At 37.4% G+C, this 21,386-nt stretch overlaps 1 protein-coding gene across 3 annotated transcripts in view; it reads left to right on the forward strand.

Moving 5' to 3' along the window:
* HSPE1 (heat shock protein family E (Hsp10) member 1) overlaps window positions 1-9,767 on the forward strand; it is a 45,037-nt gene extending 35,270 nt beyond the window's left edge. For all 3 annotated transcript variants that reach the window (XM_012776993.3, XM_076005774.1, XM_012776994.3), the window contains 3 exons: window positions 5,917-5,996; window positions 7,485-7,596; window positions 7,720-9,767. In XM_012776993.3, coding sequence (XP_012632447.1) covers window positions 5,917-5,996; window positions 7,485-7,596; window positions 7,720-7,851 — 324 coding nt within the window. In that variant the 3' untranslated portion in view covers window positions 7,852-9,767. The remainder of the gene's footprint in view (window positions 1-5,916; window positions 5,997-7,484; window positions 7,597-7,719) is intronic.
* The last annotated feature ends 11,619 nt before the right edge of the window (window positions 9,768-21,386 follow it).

Here is a 21,386-nt window from a genome sequence, read left to right on the forward strand (position 1 = left end):
ATTTTTTCCATATATATTAGTTGGCCAATTAGTTTCTTTCTATTTATAGTAGAGATGGGGTCTCACTCTTGCTCAGGCTGGTTTCGAACTCCTGAGCTCAAGCAGTCTGCCCACCTCGGCCTCCCAGAGTGCTAGGATTACAGGTGTGAATCACCGCGCCTGGCCTGTAAGTCTTAAATATATTGTTATTCTTACATCCACTTTTTTTCTTGATATGTATTAAATATTAGATGGGATAATCATGAATATTTGGACCTGTAAATGCAACATGGCTTGCTGAAGTCCAGCTCTATTGAATTGGCCATATATCAAAGGAGGATGATAGGTTTTTCTAAATGGTGGTTACATGGAATAGGGTTACTATAAATGTACAAACAAAAGAAAAACTCGAAAGGATACTTTCTGAAGTCTTTTGGAATAACTGTGCCTTGTTAGGAAATCATAGGAATGGACAGACTAGGAGCTAAAACAGATTGTTCACATTGATTAAAAGCATTGAGCAGAATCTGAAGTGGAAGAGGCAGGATACTTAGCACTAGTGATAATTTATTCAGTGTTCTTGAAAATTAAAGAGAGGCTTTGCAGCAAGTACAGTTAATTATACAAATAGTAATTATAGGTGACAAAAGATTATAACTTGTTATTATCTACAAGCCCATCTAGTCACATGCAGATTGTGATCCACTTGCAGTAGCATTATGATTATATATTTGGCAAAATGAAATTTATAAAAGTTTGTGGACACATTACATACTACTTTGTAACGTGGTATATTTTGCCAACTTTTTACTGTTGTAACTGGTGCAAAGTAGGAATAGTTACCTGATAATTAACTTGTGAAAGGAGAAGGAAAGGGAGCTGAAACAAGGCAAAACTTCACCCACCTCCCTAAAAAAGAAAAAGCCAAAAAAGCCAATTAAAGGTCTGAAGCAACGCTGTCTGATATGGTAACCATGAGCCACATGTGGCTGTGGTGCATTTGAAATATGCTGTAAGTGCAACAACCTACTGGATATCAAAGACTTACTACAAGAAGACACTATGAAATATCTCACTGAGGGACAACTGGATATCTACATACAAAAGAATGAAGTTGGACCTCTACCTCACACAGTGTACAAAAATGCACTCAAAATAAATCAAAGACTTAATGTAAGAGCTAAAATTTTAAAATTTTTGGAAAAAGCATAGCTGTAAATCTTCATGACCTGGGAATAGGCAATAATTTGTTAGGTATGACAGCAAAAGCTCAAACAGTGGAAGAAAATACAGGTAAATTGGATTTCATCAAATGTAAAAATTTTTGTGCTTCAAAGAACACTGTTAAGAAAGTAAAGTGCGGCCCAGCGTGGTGACTCACACCTGTAATCCTAGCACTCTGGGAGGCTGAGGTGTGAGGATCACTCAAGGTCAGGAGTTCAAGACCAGCCCGAGGAAGAGACCCCATCTCTACTAAAAATGGAAAGAAATTAATTAGCCAACTAAAAATATATAGAAAAAATTAGCTGGGCATGGTGGCACATGCCTGTAGTCCCAGCTATTTGGGATGCTGAGGCAGAAGGATTCCTTGAGCCCAGGTGTTTGAGGTTGCTGTGAGCTAGGCTGATGCCATGGCACTCTAGCCCAGGCAACAGAGTGAGACTCTGACTCAGAAAAAAAAAAAGAAAGTAAAGTGCATTTCTATCTGAAATCATTAAAAAAGAAAGTAAAGTGCAAAGATAACCTACAGAATGGGAGACAATATTTTTGAAAGTCCTATTTCTGATAAGGGCCTGGTATCCAGAATATATAAACAATTATCACAACTCAACAATTGAAAGACAAATAACTCAATTTAGAAATGAGCAAAGGATTTGAATAGACATTTTGCCAAAGATGACACAGAAATGACCAATAAACACATGAAAAGATGCTGTATTATTAGGTAAATGCAGATCAAGATCACAATGAAAATTAGTCCAGGGTTGTTGGTTATCGTTAAGCTGATTAACATTGTCTCCCCCACAACTGCTTGATTAGAAAAAGAAAAAAGAAGAAAAAAACACAATGAGAATGGATAAACAAAAGGTGGTATAGACATACAATGAAATATTACATAGCCATGAAAGGAAATGAAGTTCTGATACATGCTACAATGTAGATGAACCTTTGAAATCTAGCATGTATTATGCTGAGTGAAATAAGCCAGACACAAAAGATACTGTATGATTCCACTTATATGAAATATCTAGTGTGAGTAAATTCATAGAGACAGTAAGTAGAGGTTGCTCAGGGGTTAGGGGTGTAGGGAATTAGTGCTTAATGGTTATGTAGCTTCTGTTTGGGAATTGGAAACAGTGGTGATGGTTGCACAATAGTGTGATTAATTAATTAATGCCACTGATTAAGTAATTAATGCCACTGAACTCTACATTTAAAAAATGGCAAATTTTATATTATATATATATTTACCACAGTTTTAAAAAATGTGTAAAACATTAATTGCCTTGTGAGTTGTAGTTAACTCATACTAGTTTTGAGCCCAGGGCCTTGTGAAGCAAAACCTAGACAAAACCCTGCAGTTGGTTTGTGAAAATCTTACTTGTTGATGTTCTTATTGTTATAATTTATATTCAAAATTTAATTCTAAAAACGTGGATTAAATGAATAGAGGTCAGTAACAAATTTTCATTAAATTAGAGTGGATCATTTGATTTTCAAAGTTTTTATTCTATTTTTGTAATAAAACACCATGGCCCTAAGGAAAAAAATTCTTTTTTCTAGCAAGGCAATGTATTAAATAAAACCTCCAAACCCCACAATGGCATATATACTTCACACTCACTATAATGGCTAAAATATAAAAGAGAGACCAATAACAGGTATTGGCCAGGATGTGGAAAATTAGAACCCTCTTACAATGCTGATGGGATTGTAAATTGCTGTGGCTACTTGGGAATAGTTTTGAAGTTCCTTAAAATGATAAACAAAGAGTTACCATATGACCTAGCAATTCCACTCTTTGATATATACCCCAAAATGAAAACACGTCTACACAAAGACTTGTACATGAATATTCACAGTCACATTATTTATGATAGTCAAAAAATGGAAACAATTAAATGTCCATTAACTGAAAATGGATAAACAAAATGTGTTACAATCATCCTTCAGTATCCTCAGGATACTGGTTCCAGGACCCCCATAAATACAGAGGTCCACGGATGCTAAAGTCCCTTATATAAAATGGTGTTACATATAACCTATGCATATCTTCCTATATACTTTATCTTTTTTTTTTTTTTATTTAAAATGTTTTTTTTTTGTAGAGATGAGGTCTCACCATGTTGCCTGGGTTGGCCTTGAACTCCTGGCCTCAAGCATCCCTCCTTCCTCAGCCTCCCAGAGTTCTGGGATTACAGGAGTGCCTGGCCACTCCTGTATACTTTAAATCATCTCTAGATTACTTATAATACTTAGTAAAATGTAAATGCTTCATAAATAGTTGGAATACTGTATTTTAAAATTTGTATGTTTTTAATTATAGTTACTGTTATGTTTTTTTTTTAAATATTTGTGATCTGTGATTGGTTGAATCTGTAGATGTAGAGGGTTCACTGTATATGCATAGTATAGGCTATTATTCAGCTATGAAAAGGAATGAAATATGTAAAGGGAGAGACATATATAGCATTTTGTAGATATTGAAAACATTAAAAAGTTTTTGAGGCCAGGCGTGGTGGCTCACGCCTGTAATCCTAGCTCTCTGGGAGGCTGAGGCGGGCAGATCGTTTGAGTTCAGGAGTTCGAAACCAACCTGAGCAAGAGCGAGACCCTGTCTCTACTATAAATAGAAAGAAATGAAAAGACTCTGTCTCAAAATAAATAGATAGAATAGATAGTTTTTGAGTTAAGAAAAGGTATGGACTGGGCGTGGTGGCTCACGCCTGTAATCCTAGCACTCTGGGAGGCCTAGGCGGGCAGATTGCTCGAGGTCAGGAGTTCGAACCAGCCTGAGCAAGAGCAAGACCTTGTCTCTACTATAAATAGAAAGAAATTAATTGGCCAACTAATATATATAGAAAAAATTAGCCGGGCATGGTGGCACACGCCTGTAGTCCCAGCTACTCAGGAGACTGAGGCAGTAGGATTGCTTGAGCCACGGAGTTCGAGGTTGCTGTGAGCTAGGCTGACGCCATGGCACTCACTCTAGCCTGGGCAACAAAGCGAGACTCTGTCTCAAAAAAAAAAAAAAGAAAAGGTATGAAGTACTGATTCATGCTACTCCATGGATGAGCTTTGATAACATAAATGACACAAAGCAGACATAAAATGCCACATATTATCTTATTCCATTTTAATGAAATATCCAGAATAGGCAAATCCTGTGAGGCAGAAAGTAGATTGATTTGTTGTTGCTTAGGGCTAGGGGTAAGAAAGAATGGAAAGTGACTGCTAATTGGTTCAGGGTTTCTTTTTGAGGTGATGAAAGTGTTCTGGAATTGGTGATGATTGCATAATTTTGTGAATGTACTAAAAACTACTGAATTTAATAAAAGATTAATTTTATGGCATATGAATTATATCTTAATTTAAAAAGACAAAAAAAAATAGCCCACTAATAATTTTGTGTGAATTACTGGTTTAAATAGTAATATTTTTTATATAGTGGGATATATAAATTATTAAAATTAATTTCACCTGTTTATTTTTACTTTTTAAATGTATCTGCTAGAATTAAGTGTGTGGCTTACATTATATAGTTGATCCTTGAACAATGTGGGGTGGGGAGGTTAGGGGTGCCAGCCTTCCTCACAGTCAAAACTTTGCATTTAACTTTGACTCCCTCAGAACTTAACTACTAAAAACCTACTGTTGATAAGAAGTCCTGCTAGTGACATAATAGTCGATAAACACGTACTTTGTATGTTACATGTATTATATCAATGAAGGAAGCTAAGGAAAAAAATGTTATTAAGAAAATTATAAGGGGCCAGGTGTGGTGGCTCACACCTGTAATCCTAGCACTCTGGGAGGCTGAGGTAGAAGGATTGTTTGAGCTCAGGAGTTCAGGACCATCCTGATCAAGAGCAAGACCCTATCTCTACTAAAAATAGAAAAATTAACCAGGCACAGTGACATGCACCTGTGGACCCAGCTACTCGGGAGGCTGAGGTGGGAGGATCGCAGAGCCCATGAGTTTGAGGTTGCAGTGAGCTATTATAATGCCACTGCATTCTAGTCAGGGAGACAGAGCAAGACTGTTTACTGGTTTTGCAATGATACAATAAGTTTCATTATTTCTGATAAATGGAATAGGATAAGACAGATTTATTAAAATATAAAAAAACTCTGAAAATTCATGTTAAAATTCAAAGTTGATTGAGGAGAAAGTTCTTTAGAAAGCTGCTAGATTGGTAATAGAGTGCCAGGAACATAATGAGGGATATTTTCTAGGATGGAAGAAGGTACTAATCCCTAGAGATATTTGTGAAGGGAAGGAGGCTTTTGAACTGCTTGGTAAAGTATAAATCATTAGATAGGAATCAGTATATCTGTGTTACTATTTTTGAATCCTTCTTCTTACCTGTGTGATCTTGCATAAGTCATTGACCATTCAAAGCCTCAGTTTCCTCATTTGTAAAGTCAGACAGGTTCTTTCCATCTCTAAGCAGTGTTTTTTCTAGGTACAATTTTGGGAATAAAAATGGGAGACTGATTCATGTATCATCTAGAATCTTGATATTATAGGTCATGGGGATAATAAGGCCTTATTTATTGATCTAACATTGTATTTTACAGTTATTCGGAAGTTTTGAGGGACTTTTTCCTTAGCAGATGCTCGTGTCTTTGGAATAAAGCACCCATATAATAAATATACATAATCTAAGAGGTAGAGCATTTTGTTGCTACCTTTTCATATTCTTTCTTTTGCAGTGTCCTGCTATAGACTATACAAGACACACACTTGATGGTGCTGCATGTCTTCTGAATAGCAATAAATATTTTCCCAGCAGGTAAACAAAACTTTTAAACATGGTATTAAATTTTTTAGATGTAATTTAAAAGATTGTTTTTGTTTGTTTGAACAAACAGCTCAGATTGTAAAAAGATTGATGTTTTAAAACTAAAATTAAGTTGGCTGGTTAATGTATTCTTTAATTTTTTTCTTTTCAGCTGATGTATATTTGGCTTGTTCATATTATTAGGGTTGTGATTAAACAATATGACTTTGATCCCAGAACTCACAGGCCAGTTCAATTTAAGGCTAGTCCCTGCTGCTATGTGTCACTCTGCAGGGCTTTCCCTCTCCTGTTTAGAGTTTGAATATTTACATGATTGCTCACTTGAATCTCGTGATAGTCAGATTCAGTCTCCCTATATATAGCATGTGTAAAGAGCAGACTTGCCTAAGTTAGACTACTTGTTTTTGAAGAATTCTTTATCCTTGCCTATAGAATTTAAAGACCTGGAAAGAAACTGTGCATGTAATGTATTATTGGTGAAGTTTGTGACTGACTTGTATTCTATATTTGTTGCCAGGTAGACGGATTTGGAAATGTTTTCTTCAAATATGATTAGCTCCAAAGAGCTCATATAAAATATGTTTTTAAAAATTGGTTTTTGCCTCAATGTTCTATATTTACATATTTAAAAAATCACAAATATGCAATTTGATTTCTAAAAGTAAAAATCTAGTTCTGTAGAATAAAACATTCTTTTCAGTAGTTTTAATCACCTCTAGTAGACAGAGTATTAATGTTATAAACATATGTTTTAGTAAGTTTTGATTGTTAGGGATTCCTTTTAACTGCATTAAATAAGCTAAGTGCAGCAGTTCAACCTGTAATTCCAGCTACTCAGCAGGCTATGGCAAGAGACTTGCTTGATGTGCCACTGTACTCCAGCCTTGGTGACAGAGGAATACCCCATCTCTTAAAAAAGAAAAAAAAAACTTTAACAAAGTTTCAAAACTGTAATGTTCAGCTGGTCATGGTAGCCCATGCCTGTAATCCCAGTACTTTGGGAGGCCAAGAAAGGAAGATTGCTTGATGCCAGGAGTTCAAGATCAGCCTAGGCAACAGAGACCCTGAATCTACAAAAAATAAAAAATATAAAAAGTTAGACATGGTGGCCCACCTGTAGTCCTAGCTACTCAGGAAGCTGAGGCAGGAGTATCCCTTGAGCCCAGGAGTTTGAGGTTGCTGTGAGCTATGATCATGCCACAGTACTCCAGCCTAAGTGACAGTCAACAGACCCTTTCTCAAAAAAAAAAAAAAAAAAAATCTGTAATGTCAAATTTTATGTAGTCACTGTGGTTAGGTAAAAAGAACACTGGCACAGGAATGTGAAGCAGGAGTTCCAGGCACTTACTGTGAACTTAGACTAGTCACTTATTTTCCCTAGGTGTCAATTACCACACTTGTGAATTGAGAAGATTGGACTATATTGTGCCTAAGAGTCTATCCAGTTCCTTGAATCTATGGTTTCTTTTCTAATTTTAGGGTTAGCATAAAGGAATCATCTGTAGCAAAACTAGGATCAGTATGCCGTAGGATTTACAGAATATTTTCACATGCTTATTTTCATCACCGGCAGATATTTGATGAATATGAAGTAAGTATATATCACTAATTGTCTTCATGTATTCTTATCAGAATGACAATAATATATGTTGATATTATTTTTAGTTTTTAAATTTGGATAGTAAAATAACATATTTTTTCTTCCTTTCTGCAGAATGAAACATTTTTGTGTCATCGGTTTACTAAGTTTGTGATGAAATATAATTTGATGTCCAAGGATAACCTGATTGTACCAATTTTAGAAGAGGAAGTTCAGAATTCAGTTTCTGGGGAAAGTGAAGCATGAAGGGAATCATATAGAAAAATGTACTGATCACATAATTAACATTAATTATGTACTGTATATATATCATTTTAGACACATCAATCATGTATCCATATTATAGCTTCTTCGTTTAGTATAGGATTTTGTATGCTGTGTTTGCCTTTTAAAATGGGAAATACTTTTTAAGTTATTCATAAGCTGTATATTCACTGGTGTGGCACTCATGGTTTTTAAATAAGATTAGTATTATCTGTTTATAATGCCTGTTAATAAAAGAATTTACAGTTTGGTAAAATTGCTGCTAAACAATCATTGGATCACAATCCTCATCAAATAAACCCATCTATAAAAAGATGAGTGAGCTTGAGGTTTCACACAAGCCATTTACTAAAGAGATAGTAATGTTTTCCTTTGATTTTACCCCTGAGTTTAGATATTCTAGAAAATTCTGTAGTACATACTTCCATCTTAACTATTAACTTTCCCAAAATGAGGTAAAAGTGTTTTAAAAATCTGTTTATAGTTTTTGGTATGCATATATGATTATGTGTATATCCGAATATAAAATGCAAATGAAGCATTAGTAATACTTAATCTTACTATGCTACAATAAAGTATATTCCAGGCCAGCATACTTGGAAAGGATTTACCTTTCTGCAACAGTGAACTTTTACATACAAGATGATGATAAGGCACGTAAATAATGTTCCCACTGGAAACCTGCTCTGTCTTCCCTTTCCCATTTCCCTTAACCTTTTCAAACTATGTTAGCTGAGAAGCTTTTCACCAGACTGTGATTTAGTGGTGGCTTATACCTATTTATATTTGTATTAATTGCTTACAGATTATACCTCATATTAGCAATTATATTACACTACAGGAAAAATGTATTGGCATAGGCTCTTGCTTATCTTTGTTTTCAAAATTGTTCTAACTACTTAGAAAACAGTCCTTAAGATAGTTTGACTCTTCCTGTTAGTAATATTAATCTTTTCATCTAACCATCTAGGCAGCATTAGAATTGAAGAAATATTGTAGTATTTATTTTATACCCCCTCCCCACCAAGTTTGTTTGAATTATATGCACATGTGAGATTATTTGCAGTAATACACAGGTTCCCAAGGGTATTGATTAATGTTCATATATTTTTTGGACTTTGTTATAATTCTATGTTTTAAGAAGGATTCAAGTGCAGATTTAACAATCTTATCATCTATTGAAGGCAGTTTTTGATAAAGCACTGGAAGTCTTATTGCCAAACTGTAATGAGGCACTAAGATGGGGTGAAAAAATTGTACATGTCATGAAGAAAATATTTAAGCCATCTCTTGACTAGATCTAATAAATATGAGGAACTTTTTTTTTCATTTATAAGGTGTTATTTTGAAGATGAAAATGAATTCATCTTATTTTTCAAATTTGAGGGAATAATTTATACCATATTATGAGACAAGTATGTACAGCAAAAATGTGGGAAATAGTAGCATAATGAGAGTGTGTATATATAGTTTATGCCTTTCCAAACTTGCCAGTCTTTTGGGCTTTGAAAAATGGTATCGCAGCAGTCATAGTCATTACTGTACCCCAACCCACAACTATCTTTTAAGAGGTTTTATGTTCACAGTGAAAGGAATGTTGGCTTTGAAATTATGCATTCATATTAATGTTACTATAAACCAATGGGAATGGTAATTTTTAAATGAACTTGCTAAATATTGGGAGACTAAACTACTAAGTTAATAAATTATATTTAGCAATGTAGCTATCTTTCTAGACAGTGTCTCATAATGGATTTCTGTTGCTTGACTATATTAGTGAACATTTGAACTAAGGTAGTGACTGGCATTGGTGAACTGGCTGATTATTTTGAAACACAGTTTGAATAATATGGTTTAGTGTTAATGGGGAAATAAAATATGACTTTTTTCCTTACTCATTCCATCTTCCCTGTACTGTGTGTTTGGAATTGATCATAAAAATATTTCCGAAAGAAAACATCAGTTTGTATTCTTGCATTTGTATTCATATTGACATCTCACTAATATTCATTGCACTATGAAGTTGATTCACTGTGTTAAGACCTAAATGAAACAGTTCCTGTTTTTCCTAATACTGTTTATAGAGTTTTTAAAATGTACATGTATATACATAAGTGGTATTTAAAAAATTAATGAGCTTGGCAAACTATTGCTTTATAAAAGTTAAGTATTCTAAGAAGAGGAAATGGAAAATTATCAGTTCTGTGTGAGAGGCAAGTTAGGTTCTTTTTGTTTATTATCCTATATAGATCCAAAAATTAAAATTAGACTTTTCTTTCTGCAAGAAAATATAGTTAACTCTTTTTCTCCTATCATTTCTGGGAAAATAGTTAGCTTTAATCATTTATGTTAACATAGTTCTTTTGTGTGTATACATTTTCTTTTCTCTGACTTGAGTGTTAAATTTGCATTCCTTCCTTCCTTCCTTCCCTTCCTTCCCTTCCTTCCCTTCCTTCTCTTTCTTTCTTCTTCTTTTTTTTTTCTTCTTTTTTTTTTGGAGACAGAGTCTCACTTTGTTGCCCAGGGTAGAGTGAGTGTGGTGGCATCAGCCCTAGCTCACAGCAACCTCAAACTCCTGGGCTCAAGCGATCCTTCTGCCTCAGCCTCCTGAGTAGCTGGGACTACAGGCATGTGCCAGTATGTCCGGCTAATTTTTATATATATATTAGTTGGCCAATTAATTTCTTTCTATTTATAGTAGAGATGGGGGTCTCACTCTTGCTCAGGCTGGTTTGGAACTCTGATATTTAAGCAATCCGCCCGCCTTGGTCTCCCAGAGTGTTAGGATTACAGGTGTGAGCCACCACACCCAGCCTTAAATTTGCATTTCTAAAACAGTTTCTCAGTTCAATTCTTTTTTTTTCTTTTTTATTTTGAGACAGAGTCTCACTCTTTTGTCCAGGCTAGAGTACCTTGGCATCAGCTCAAGGGATCCTTCTGTGTCAGCCTCCAGAGTAGCTGGGACTACAAGGCATGTGCCACCATGCCCAGCTAATTTTTTTCTATATATTTTTAGTTGTCCAGCTAATTTCTTTCTATTTATAGTAGAGACAGGGTCTTGCTCTTGCTCAGGCTGGTTTCCAACTCCTGAGATCAAACGATCCTCCCGCCTTGGCCTCCCAGAGTGCTAGGAGTACAGGTGTGAGCCACCACGCCTGGCCTCAGTTAAATTCTTGATTACTTAACACCTTTTAATAACAGTGAAGTTAGAAATCTTTGATTACATTTTTATAAAGGCAGTGTTACGGTTATAAACACAGTTACTGATTGATGTCACATTCATGCCCTACTTCCTATATGATATCTTTTTGCTTCAAGGGTTCCTGTAATTTTATTTGAGCATTTAAATTCTAAATTTTGTAGACTTTATTTTGTGAATACTTCTTGAACATGCTGAAGGTTTATAAAAAAAACTTTGTACCGTTTTTCCCACGAAAATAAGACCCACCCATAAGGTAAGCCCTAGCAGGATTTCTAAGCATTTGCACAATATAAGCCCTACCCTGAAAATAAGACCTAGTGATGGGCGTGGCTACCCACGGTATCTGCACAACCCATGCATTTTGTTGTGGAGTGATAAAGAAGATGAGCAGCCCTTCTCATCTGCCCCATGAGAGCTCTATTGCTCGGCATGAGAGATTGGGGCCAATGGTTCTAAAGGAAATGGAGTTGCAAGAAATTCAGGATGGAATTTGGGGTTTGGAGAGTATGTTCCAGAAGAAGACAACTATATTTGAATAAATGTACATTGTTGTACCGTATTAAAAAAACACATCCCCTGAAAATAAGCCCTAAGGTGTCTTCTTGAGGAAAAATAAATATAAGACCCTGTCTTATTTTGGGGGAAACATGGTAGTTGTAAAGCACTGTGAAGTTCTTCCATGCTATGCCAATGTTTTATTAAAAGTAGTTGATTTTCATTTCTTGAAGCAGCTAATTGTTAATTGAGACAATACAGATATATTTGTGCAATAGATTTAGGAGTTTGAGATGATCAAAACATTCAAATCTGTTTCCTGAAAAAATATGCATGTGTGCAGTACATTACAAAACTGGAAAACTACCAAGTGAATCCCCTAGAGAGTTTGATTACTTATCTAACAGGTTTAATAAGGAGCCTCACTCTTCCTTTGTGTGATTTTTCTAGTATTTACATTTCTTTTTATAGAACACAAAGCTTCATGTCAAGTACAAGAACCTAGTGTAATTAAATAGAATACTAAATTTTCATATTAACTTAAATTTCCAAAAGATAAATACCTTGACATCCTGAACTTAATTAACATCTGCAAAGGTAGTATGTCAATTAAGTGATAATGATTCTAGGATTAATTATGACACCAATATTGAAAACTAGTAAGCTATTCATTTTCTAATGATTTCTCCTATAAACTTTGTTAAAAGCAGCTTATAATTCCATAAATAGTGTATTTATCACTATTTTGTATGGACCTCATGAGAGCCACCTGTATTTTGTGTAACAATTATAGTTTAACATTTTATAAAACAAATGCAGATCTAGGATCCTCCCCCCCTCCCCCACCGCCACCCGTGGGACAGGGCTTCATTCTGTCACCCAGGCTGGAGAGCGGCAGCATAATCACAGCTCACTGCAGCCTTGATGTCCTGGGCTCAAGTGATCCTCTTGCCTCAGCCTCCCAAGTAGCTAGGACTACAGGTGTACACCACTGTACCTGGTCCAGATTTTGGATTCTGATTGTTGAGTTACAATGTTAGTGATTATAATAGTTTCCTATGGCTGCTATAGTAAACTACCACAAATTTAGTGGATTAAAGCAATATATTCTCTCACAGTTCTCAAAGTCAGAAGCCCCAAATCAGTTTTACTGGCTAGAATCAGGTTCCTAGTTCCTTCTAGAACTCCAGGGAAGAATTCTTTCATTGTCTCTTCCATCTTCTGGTGGTTACCAGCATTAAAGAATGCTTGTGGCTGCTTCATTCCAGTCCTTCTGTTATCAGGTTGTTTTTCTTCTGTAGTATCTACCCCCTGATTCCTTCTCATAATGACACTTCCGATTACATCACTGGGCCCACCTGGATAATCCAGGATACTCTCCCAATCTCAAAATCCTTAATCACATTTGTAAAGTCCCTTTTGCCATAAGAAGTAACACATAGGTTCAGGGATTAGGTTCCAGGGATCAGGCTGTGGACATTTTCGGGGCCTTTATTCGCCTACCACAGTAATCCTCTCAAATTCACATTGTTAATCTCAAAAAGTTCATGCTATGGATTTAATATTCACTCTGATAGTGGTGCTTTTTATTTCCTTCCTGTTACCCACTTCTTCATATCTCCCAATCACACATGCTTCATTTAAGTCTCTGATTCAAAACGTTGAACTTGAGATCATTTTCTACAGATTACCATTTACTACATCCTCCTTGTATTGATCCATTTATAACAAGTTCTTAGTATGATAAATAATTTTAAATTTTATTGTTGTAAGAACCCTTAACATGAGATCTACTCTCAACAAATGTTTAAGTGTACAATACATTATTGTTGACTATAGATAGTGTTGTGCAGCAGATCTCTAGAGTTTATTCATCTTGCTTGATTGAAACATTGTGCCTGTTGATTAGTAATTTCTGATTCTACGAACATGTGTGAAATCATGTGGTATGTGCCTTTCTGTGACTGGATTGTTTCACTTAGCATAATGTTTTCAAGGTTCATCTATGTTGTAGCATATTGAAGAATTTCCTTTTCTAAGGCTGAATAATATTCCATCATATATATATATATATATATATATATATATAATCACATTTTCTTTATTCATCTGCCAATAGACATTTAGGTTGTTTCTATACCTTGGCTATTGTGAATACTGTTGTAATAAACACAGGAATGCTAATATCTCTTCAAGATCCTGACTTCTTTTGTACAAATGCCTGGAAGTGAGATGGTTGGATCATATGATAGTTCTATATTTAATTTTTTTTTCTTTTTTTTTTTTGAGACAGAGTCTCACTCTGTTCCCTGGGCTAAAGTGCCATGGCATCAACCTCTCTCACAGCAACCTCAAACTCCTGGGCTTCAAGTGATTCTTCTGCCTCAGCCTCCCGAGTAGCTGGGACTACAGATGTGTACCACCATGCCCAGCTAATTTTTTCTATATATTTTTAGTTGGCCAATTAATTTCTTTCCATTTTTAGTAGAGATAGGGTCTCACTCTTGCTCAGGCTGGTCTCGAACTCCTGAGCGCAAAGGATCCACCTGCCTTGGCCTTCCAGAGTGCTAGGATTATAGGCGTGAGCCACTGCGCCTGGCCTAATTTTTTGAGGAACCTCTATACTGTTTTCCATAGTGGCTGGACCATTTTGCATTCCCACCAACAGTGTGTAAGGGTTCCAATTTGTCCACATCCTCACCAACACTTGTCTTTGGATTTTTGATGTCTGTTATAAAAAATAATAGTCATGTGAGGTGATACTTTTTTTGTGGTTTTTTTTTTTTTTTTTTTTTTTTTTTTTTTTTTGAGACAGAGTCTCGCTTTGTTGTCCAGGCTAGAGTGAGTGCCGTGGCGTCAGCCTAGCTCACAGCAACCTCAAACTCCTGGGCTTGAGTGATCCTTCTGCCTCAGCCTCCCGAGTAGCTGGGACTACAGGCATGCGCCACCATGCCCGGCTAATTTTTTATATATATATCAGTTGGCCAATTAATTTCTTTCTATTTATAGTAGAGACGGGGTCTCGCTCTTGCTCAGGCTGGTTTTGAACTCCTGACCTCGAGCGATCCGCCCGCCTCGGCCTCCCAAGAGCTAGGATTACAGGCGTGAGCCACAGCGCCCGGCCTTTTTTGTGGTTTTGATTTACATTTCCCTGATGACTAAACATTGAACATTTTTCATATACTTTTTGGCTATTTGTATATCTTCTTTGGATAAATGTTTATTCAAGTCCTTAGCCCAGGTTTTAATTGGGCTATTAGTTATTTTATAATACTATTGAGTTGTAGAAATTCCTTACATATATATATTTTTTTTTTTTTCTCCCTCCCTCCCTCCCTCCCTCCCTCCCTCACTTCCTTCCTTCCTTCCTTCCTTTTTTGAGACAGAGTCTTGCTCTGTCATCCTGGCTAGAGTGCAGTGGTGTCATCATAGCTCACTGAAGCCTCAAACTCCTGGGCTCAAGCAATCCTCCTACTTCAGTCCCCCAAGTAGCTGGGACTACAGGCACGTGCCACCACACCCGGCTAATGTTTCTATTTTTTATAGAGACTGGGATCTCGCTCTTGCTCAGGCTAGTCTCAAACCCTTGGCCTCAAGCCGTCCTCCTGCCTCAGCTTCTCAGAGGTTTAGGATTACAGGTATGAGGCACCAAGCCTGAAGATTTATGTATTTTAGAGATTAACTCCTTATCAAGTATAGGTTTGCAAATATTTTCTCCCATTCCTAGGTTGTTTTTTCACTGTTGATTGTCTCCTTCACTGTGCAGAGCTTTTTAGTTTGATATTTTTAGGGTTTTATTTTTTTGAGATAGGGTCTCACTATATTTCCCAAGCTGGTCTTGAACTCCAGGTTCAAATGATCTTCCTGCCTCAGGCTCGTGAATATCTGGAATTACAGGCTTGAGCCACTGTACCCTGCAGTGTCTTTTAAGTCTTTAATCCATTTTGAGTTGATTTTTGTGTATGGTGTAAGATAGGGGTTCAATTTCATGCGGCTGCATATGGATACCCAGTTTTCCCAGCACTTTGTATTCATGAGACTATCCTTTCCCCATTGTGTATTCTTGGCACTCTTGTCAAAGATCAGTTAACTGTATACGCATGGATTTATTTCTGGACGATATGATCATTTAGTTGATGCATAAAACTTATTTAAGTGACATTGCTTACCAGTTTGTGAAAGAGAGAGTAGGAGAGATGGAAGAAAAGGGGGTGGAAGAATGTTTTCTAAGCCTCTTTTTATATCAGAAAACAAAGGGAGAGTTGAAAACTATAGATTTCTGGGCTCCATCCTTGGAAACTGATTGAAGCATGGGAGGGTCTGAATCTGGGTTTTATTATAAAAACTTCCCAGGTGACTCTGATATGTTCTAGAAATCACTGGGAAATTTAGAATATAAGATAAAAGGTACACTTTCTTCAAACCAGGAAAAAATAATTATAGCCAGTGTTTTCCCTGGGGGAGATAAATCTAGCAGTAGTAAAAAATTCACCATGAAGGAAGGTTCCTAAGGGAAGGAATGCGTTTGTCATCATCTCCCTCTCCCACTGTTGCAGGGGTTGCTGGAGGAAACAGAACAAAATGGAGAGAGTAGCTTTTCAGCTGACCTGCTGCCCCTAACCAGAGTTGTTGCCAGAATTGGAAGAAATTATCTTATTTTGTTTTTTGAATGTGGGAGCTTTTTGAGACATGTCGAACACCACTTGATGGAATCAAAAGCCGTGTTTTACAATGAGACTAATACTGTTTGTGAGGACCTTTAACCAAAGCATTAACATTGAAGGTAACCCTTTTGTGTTTTGGTTTGATTCAATTGAGGGAAATCAGGTAAGTGCTAATAGGTCTGTAATGTTTTAACAGCTTACAAAGTGAGGAGGCTGCCATGTCAGAATTCCAAACACATCTCCAGTGGATATGGGTGGGTAGAGAGGAGATTGGTTTTTCTTTTCTCAAGAAGTAAGTCCCATACTAGCTGGTCTGGGGGCTTTAGGGCAGCGGTCCCCAACCTTTATGGCACCAGGGATCAGTTTCATGGAAGACAATTTTTCCACAGACCGAGAGTGGGGGAGCGGGCTGCTGTGTGTGTGTGGGGGGTTGGGCACTCAGGTGATGATAAGCGGCCATTTCCTAACAGGCCTCTCAGAATGGTGGCCTGGGGGGTTGGGGACCCAAGCTTTAGGGCACTGAAGGATAGTAATTTTTTTGCCATCAGGTTTGTACAGTCTTGTTTAGCATATTCTAGACTGAAGAGGATATTTATCTGTTTGGGGCAGTCTAGGGTTTGTTTTATTTTGGGACTGAATCTAAAATAAGTGTTGGCAACTTCTTCTTAGCACAACTATTATAAAAGGGCTTAAGCCGGGCGCGGTGGCTCACGCCTGTAATCCTAGCACTCTGGGAGGCTGAGGCGGGCGGATTGCTCGAGGTCAGGAGTTCAAAACCAGCCTGAGCAAGAGCGAGACCCCGTCTCTACTATAAAATAGAAAGAAATTAATTGGCCAACTAATATATATAGAAAAAATCAGCCGGGCATGGTGGCGCATGCCTGTAGTCCCAGCTACTTGGGAGGCTGAGGCAGGAGGATTGCTTGAGCCCAGGAGTGTGAGGTTGCTGTGAGCTATGCTGACGCCACGGCACTCACTTTAGCCTGGGCAACAAAGCGAGACTCTGTCTCAAAAAAAAAAAAAAAAGGGCTTAGTTGTGCTGCTATTATTTAGCAAATCTAAAGGAGAGAATAAGAAAACATGTTTAGGAGCTAGAAAAGAAACTTTAAAGATTATTGAGTCTCCCTCTTCTTGTCTTCTTGTTTGGCAGATTTAAAAATAAAACAAAAACACCAGCAAACAAAGGCCACGGGAATTAATGACTCTTCAGAATTCCCACAGTTAGATAGCTGTAGAGTTGGGGCCTCAACTCCCCGAAAAGCATGGAAGTTAATGTAGAGGAGATACAGCCAGGAGAAAAGATCATCTGATGGTCCTGAGAAACCAGCATCCCCTCCCTGTGACTTCTCAGTATACCAGCATTATAAACATGCACCATCAGGTAATCTCAATTTTTAAAACACCCAAGTTGCATTTTAGCCAGATCCTGTGATCTCAACAGTAAAAGATGAGATTATTTAGTTGGACCCAGAAGTATTTCTTGGGGCCAGAGCTTAACATTGTAGTCATTGTCTGAGTCTCTGGGAGCAAGTTAGAATTTGAGAGTTGTGTAGAATCATTTCCTCTATTAGAGTATTTGGTACAGCAGCATGTAGTACACTAACTACTCGGGATGTCTGGGGACTTCCACAACCCTTGATTTATTCCCAGGGCATATCTTAATGACTATTGTGATTTTGGCTGATTATAAAAGAGCCCCTTTTCCTGCTTACAATTCTAAATTAAAAATAGGCCAGCCGTCAACTGGCTAAAATCCCATCTGCCTTTAGCTTTCACTAGCTAATTCACAAGTATGCCAGAAGCTTCACAATGTACCCATTATTCCCCAAGGACTTCCTATACAGTCTAGCACTAACCTGATGACGTCTTAAGTTGGACCCAGGTGTGCTTGGTTGAGTCAGAATTCCACATTGCAGTTGTTACTACTTGGCCTTTGCCTTCTCTTTTTTTGCATCAAGTGATTTGATATGAAATATGAAATTTCAAATCATTACTCTACAAAAATTTATCTTTGATAATCTAGATCCAGCTGAGTGAATAAAGCAAGAAATTATAAACAACTCAGATGACATATTGCATGAATGTTTTCTTACAAGGAACTTTTTGGCCAGGTATGGTGGCTCACACCTGCAATCCCAACACTTTGGGAGGCTAAGGTGGGAGGATCGAGAGTTGAGGCCAGGAGTTCAAGACCAACCTGAGCAACATAGCAAGACCCCCCATCTCTACAAAAAACAGAAAAATTAGCCAGGCATGGTGATGTGTACCTGTAGTCCCAGCTACTCATGAGGCTAAAGCAGGATTACTTGAGCACAGGAGTTTGAGGTTGCTGTGAGCTATGATGTCACTGTTCTCTAGCTCAGGCAACAGAGGGACACCCTGTCTCAAAAAAAAAAAAAAGAAAAAAAAGCAGCTTTTCCCTTAATAGAAATATATATATTTAGGAATATATTTATATCTGTCTACATGGGTAAGTAAATGAACCATTTTAAACACTGTATTTATGATCTTGGGAGCAAATTATAATAGAAAATAAATTTTAGATAATAGCTATGTAAACAGCACAGCTTTTTGAAAGCTAGAACTGAGACTACTGGAGAAGAAATAAAATGTGATATATGTGACTTCAAAAAGAAAATAAGTTATGAATGTGCATCCTTATATGTTTTTAATTTTTGTCTGTAAATTTAGAATATCTTAAAATTTATAGTTTTCAATTCTTCATTTTAAAGTTGCTTTATGAAAATTCTATTCCTATAAAGTTATAAAATTTCACTGAATAACACACAAGGTATATTTTATGATATAATAATGGCTTATATTAATATCATGACTAGTTAGAGATAAAGAGGCTATGAGTCTTGGCAACAACTTCTATTAAAACATCCCTTTTACTTATTTATGTTAACAAGAAGTTTTTTTCTAAGCTGTATTCACAACCTTTCCATTTAGCAATCAATGAAGATTTTCTTTTTAGTGCTGTATTTGTGTACAGTTGTCCCTTAGTAACTGTGGGAGATTGGTTCCAGGACCCTCTAAGGATACCAGCGTCCACGGATGCTCAAGTTGTTATATTAACATAAAATGGTGTAATATTTGCATATAACCTATGCACATCCTCCTATATACTTTAAGTCATCTCTAGATTGCTTATAACACCTAATACAATGTAAATACTATGAAAATGTTACCAAAAGTTCAGCACTTGTCCCTGAGGCCACATCAAAAGAATGAGGACAAGTTGCTTGAGGAGAAGGAAAGGGAAGTTTATTAATTTGCCAGCAAATGAGGAAGATGGCAGACTCTCATCTTAAAGTACCACATCCTCCCTATAAGCAGAAATACAGAGCTTTTAAAGGAAGTTTTCAGCTTGGGGATTATTGCTGTTTAACCCCATTGACTCCATCTCCAGTGAAAAAAACTGTGTGACCTCTGCAGGGACAATTCCACTGAGCTATCTCCTGTGGTACAAAAGATACTCCCCCGACCCTCTGAATGACTGGCCTTGGGCAGTGTTTAATTCCCAGAGAGTTGGGGGGCGTTAAAGAGACAACTTGTAAAACATTTTTACCCTATTTCAGGCCATTCACTCTGTCACATAAATAGTTGTTGTACTGTTTTGTGTAGGGAATAATGAAAAGGAAAAAAGTCTGTACATGTTCTGTACAGATGGAACCATCCATTTTTTTCCTGAATGTTTTTGATCCACACCTGGTTGAATTCATGGATGCAGCACCCATGGATACAGAGGGCCAACTGTTATTTTGAACATCTGAACATAGTTAAATGTGTTAATGCAACAGGATTTAAAATAACTAATGATAATTTGGGGGAATTGGGAGGAGAGAGATTTTTCAAGCATTTCTTTGGGCAGGGGGAATGTAGTATGGTGCATGGCAAAATGAGCTTGTTGGTTGTGTAGGAATTATGGATGGAATGAAAGGGATTTTCTATTCCTGAATATACTGTCAGCGGCATGATCACAGCTCACTCACTGCAGCCTTGAACTCCTTCCTGGGCTCACGTGATCCTCCTGCCTCAGCCTCCTGAGTTGCTGGGACCACAGGTGCATGACACCATGCCTGGCTAATTTTACAATTTTTTGTAGAGATGAGGTCTCAAGGTCTGGCTATGTTGTCCAGGCTAGTCTGTTTTTATCACCAGATAATACGGCTGTATTTGTACTAGGAAAGGAGGGTCTAGAGAGACTATAGGAATTCAATCAACTTGAGCAATCAACCTGTTCTGCAGCCTTTGTTCTACGAGGAGACCCTGTAGCTAAAACTAGCCCCTGACACACCCTTGGCAGCCTCTACCCTGGGAGGAGATATAGCTTCATTACCATAGCATGCTTCCTGTGTACTAGCATGTGGAACTAACCACACATGCATAAGGGAAACTACACCCCCCTACAGGTGATGACATAGCCTGTTCTTTCTCTACTACCCCATAGAAACCCCAGGTCACTTTCCATCAGGGAGACATGCTTTGGAAAATATTCCCAGTGCTCTCCTCACTTGCTGCAAGTGATTAAAACTCCTACTCATCAAGGCCTGCATTCTTGTTCTCATTCTCGTGGGATGTTGTTTGTTACTCACTACGTGAATGAACCTCCATCTTTTGAGTAACAGATCTACTGTTAACCCCAGTTTTGCACAACCCACCTCTATCAGACCCTTAGGAATTTTAAGTATAAGGTTTTTTTTTTGTTTGTTTTGTTTTTGAGACAGAGTCTCACTCTGTTGCCCAGGCTAGAATGAGTGCCATGGCGTCAGCCTAGCTCACAGCAACCTCAATCTCCTGGCTCAAGCAATCCTTCTGCCTCAGCCTCCCAAGTAGCTGGGACTACAGGCATGCGCCACCATGCCCAGCTAATTTTATATATATATATATATATATATATATATATTAGTTAGCCAATTAATTTCTTTCTATTTATAGTAGAGACGGGGTCTCGCTCTTGCTCAGGCTGGTTTCGAACTCCTGACCTCGAGTAATCTGCCCGCCTCGGCCTCCCAGAGAGCTAGGATTACAGGCGTGAGCCACCACGCCCAGCCTAAGTATAAGGTTTTTAGAATGTGCCTTTTTGGCCCACCAAATCCAAGGCACCATTTCTTCTGCCAATCCTCAGATTTCACTGATTTGCAAGTAAAGAT

This window comes from Microcebus murinus, chromosome 8 (genome assembly GCF_040939455.1).
Source record: "Microcebus murinus isolate Inina chromosome 8, M.murinus_Inina_mat1.0, whole genome shotgun sequence".
Taxonomy (NCBI): Eukaryota; Metazoa; Chordata; class Mammalia; order Primates; family Cheirogaleidae; genus Microcebus; species Microcebus murinus.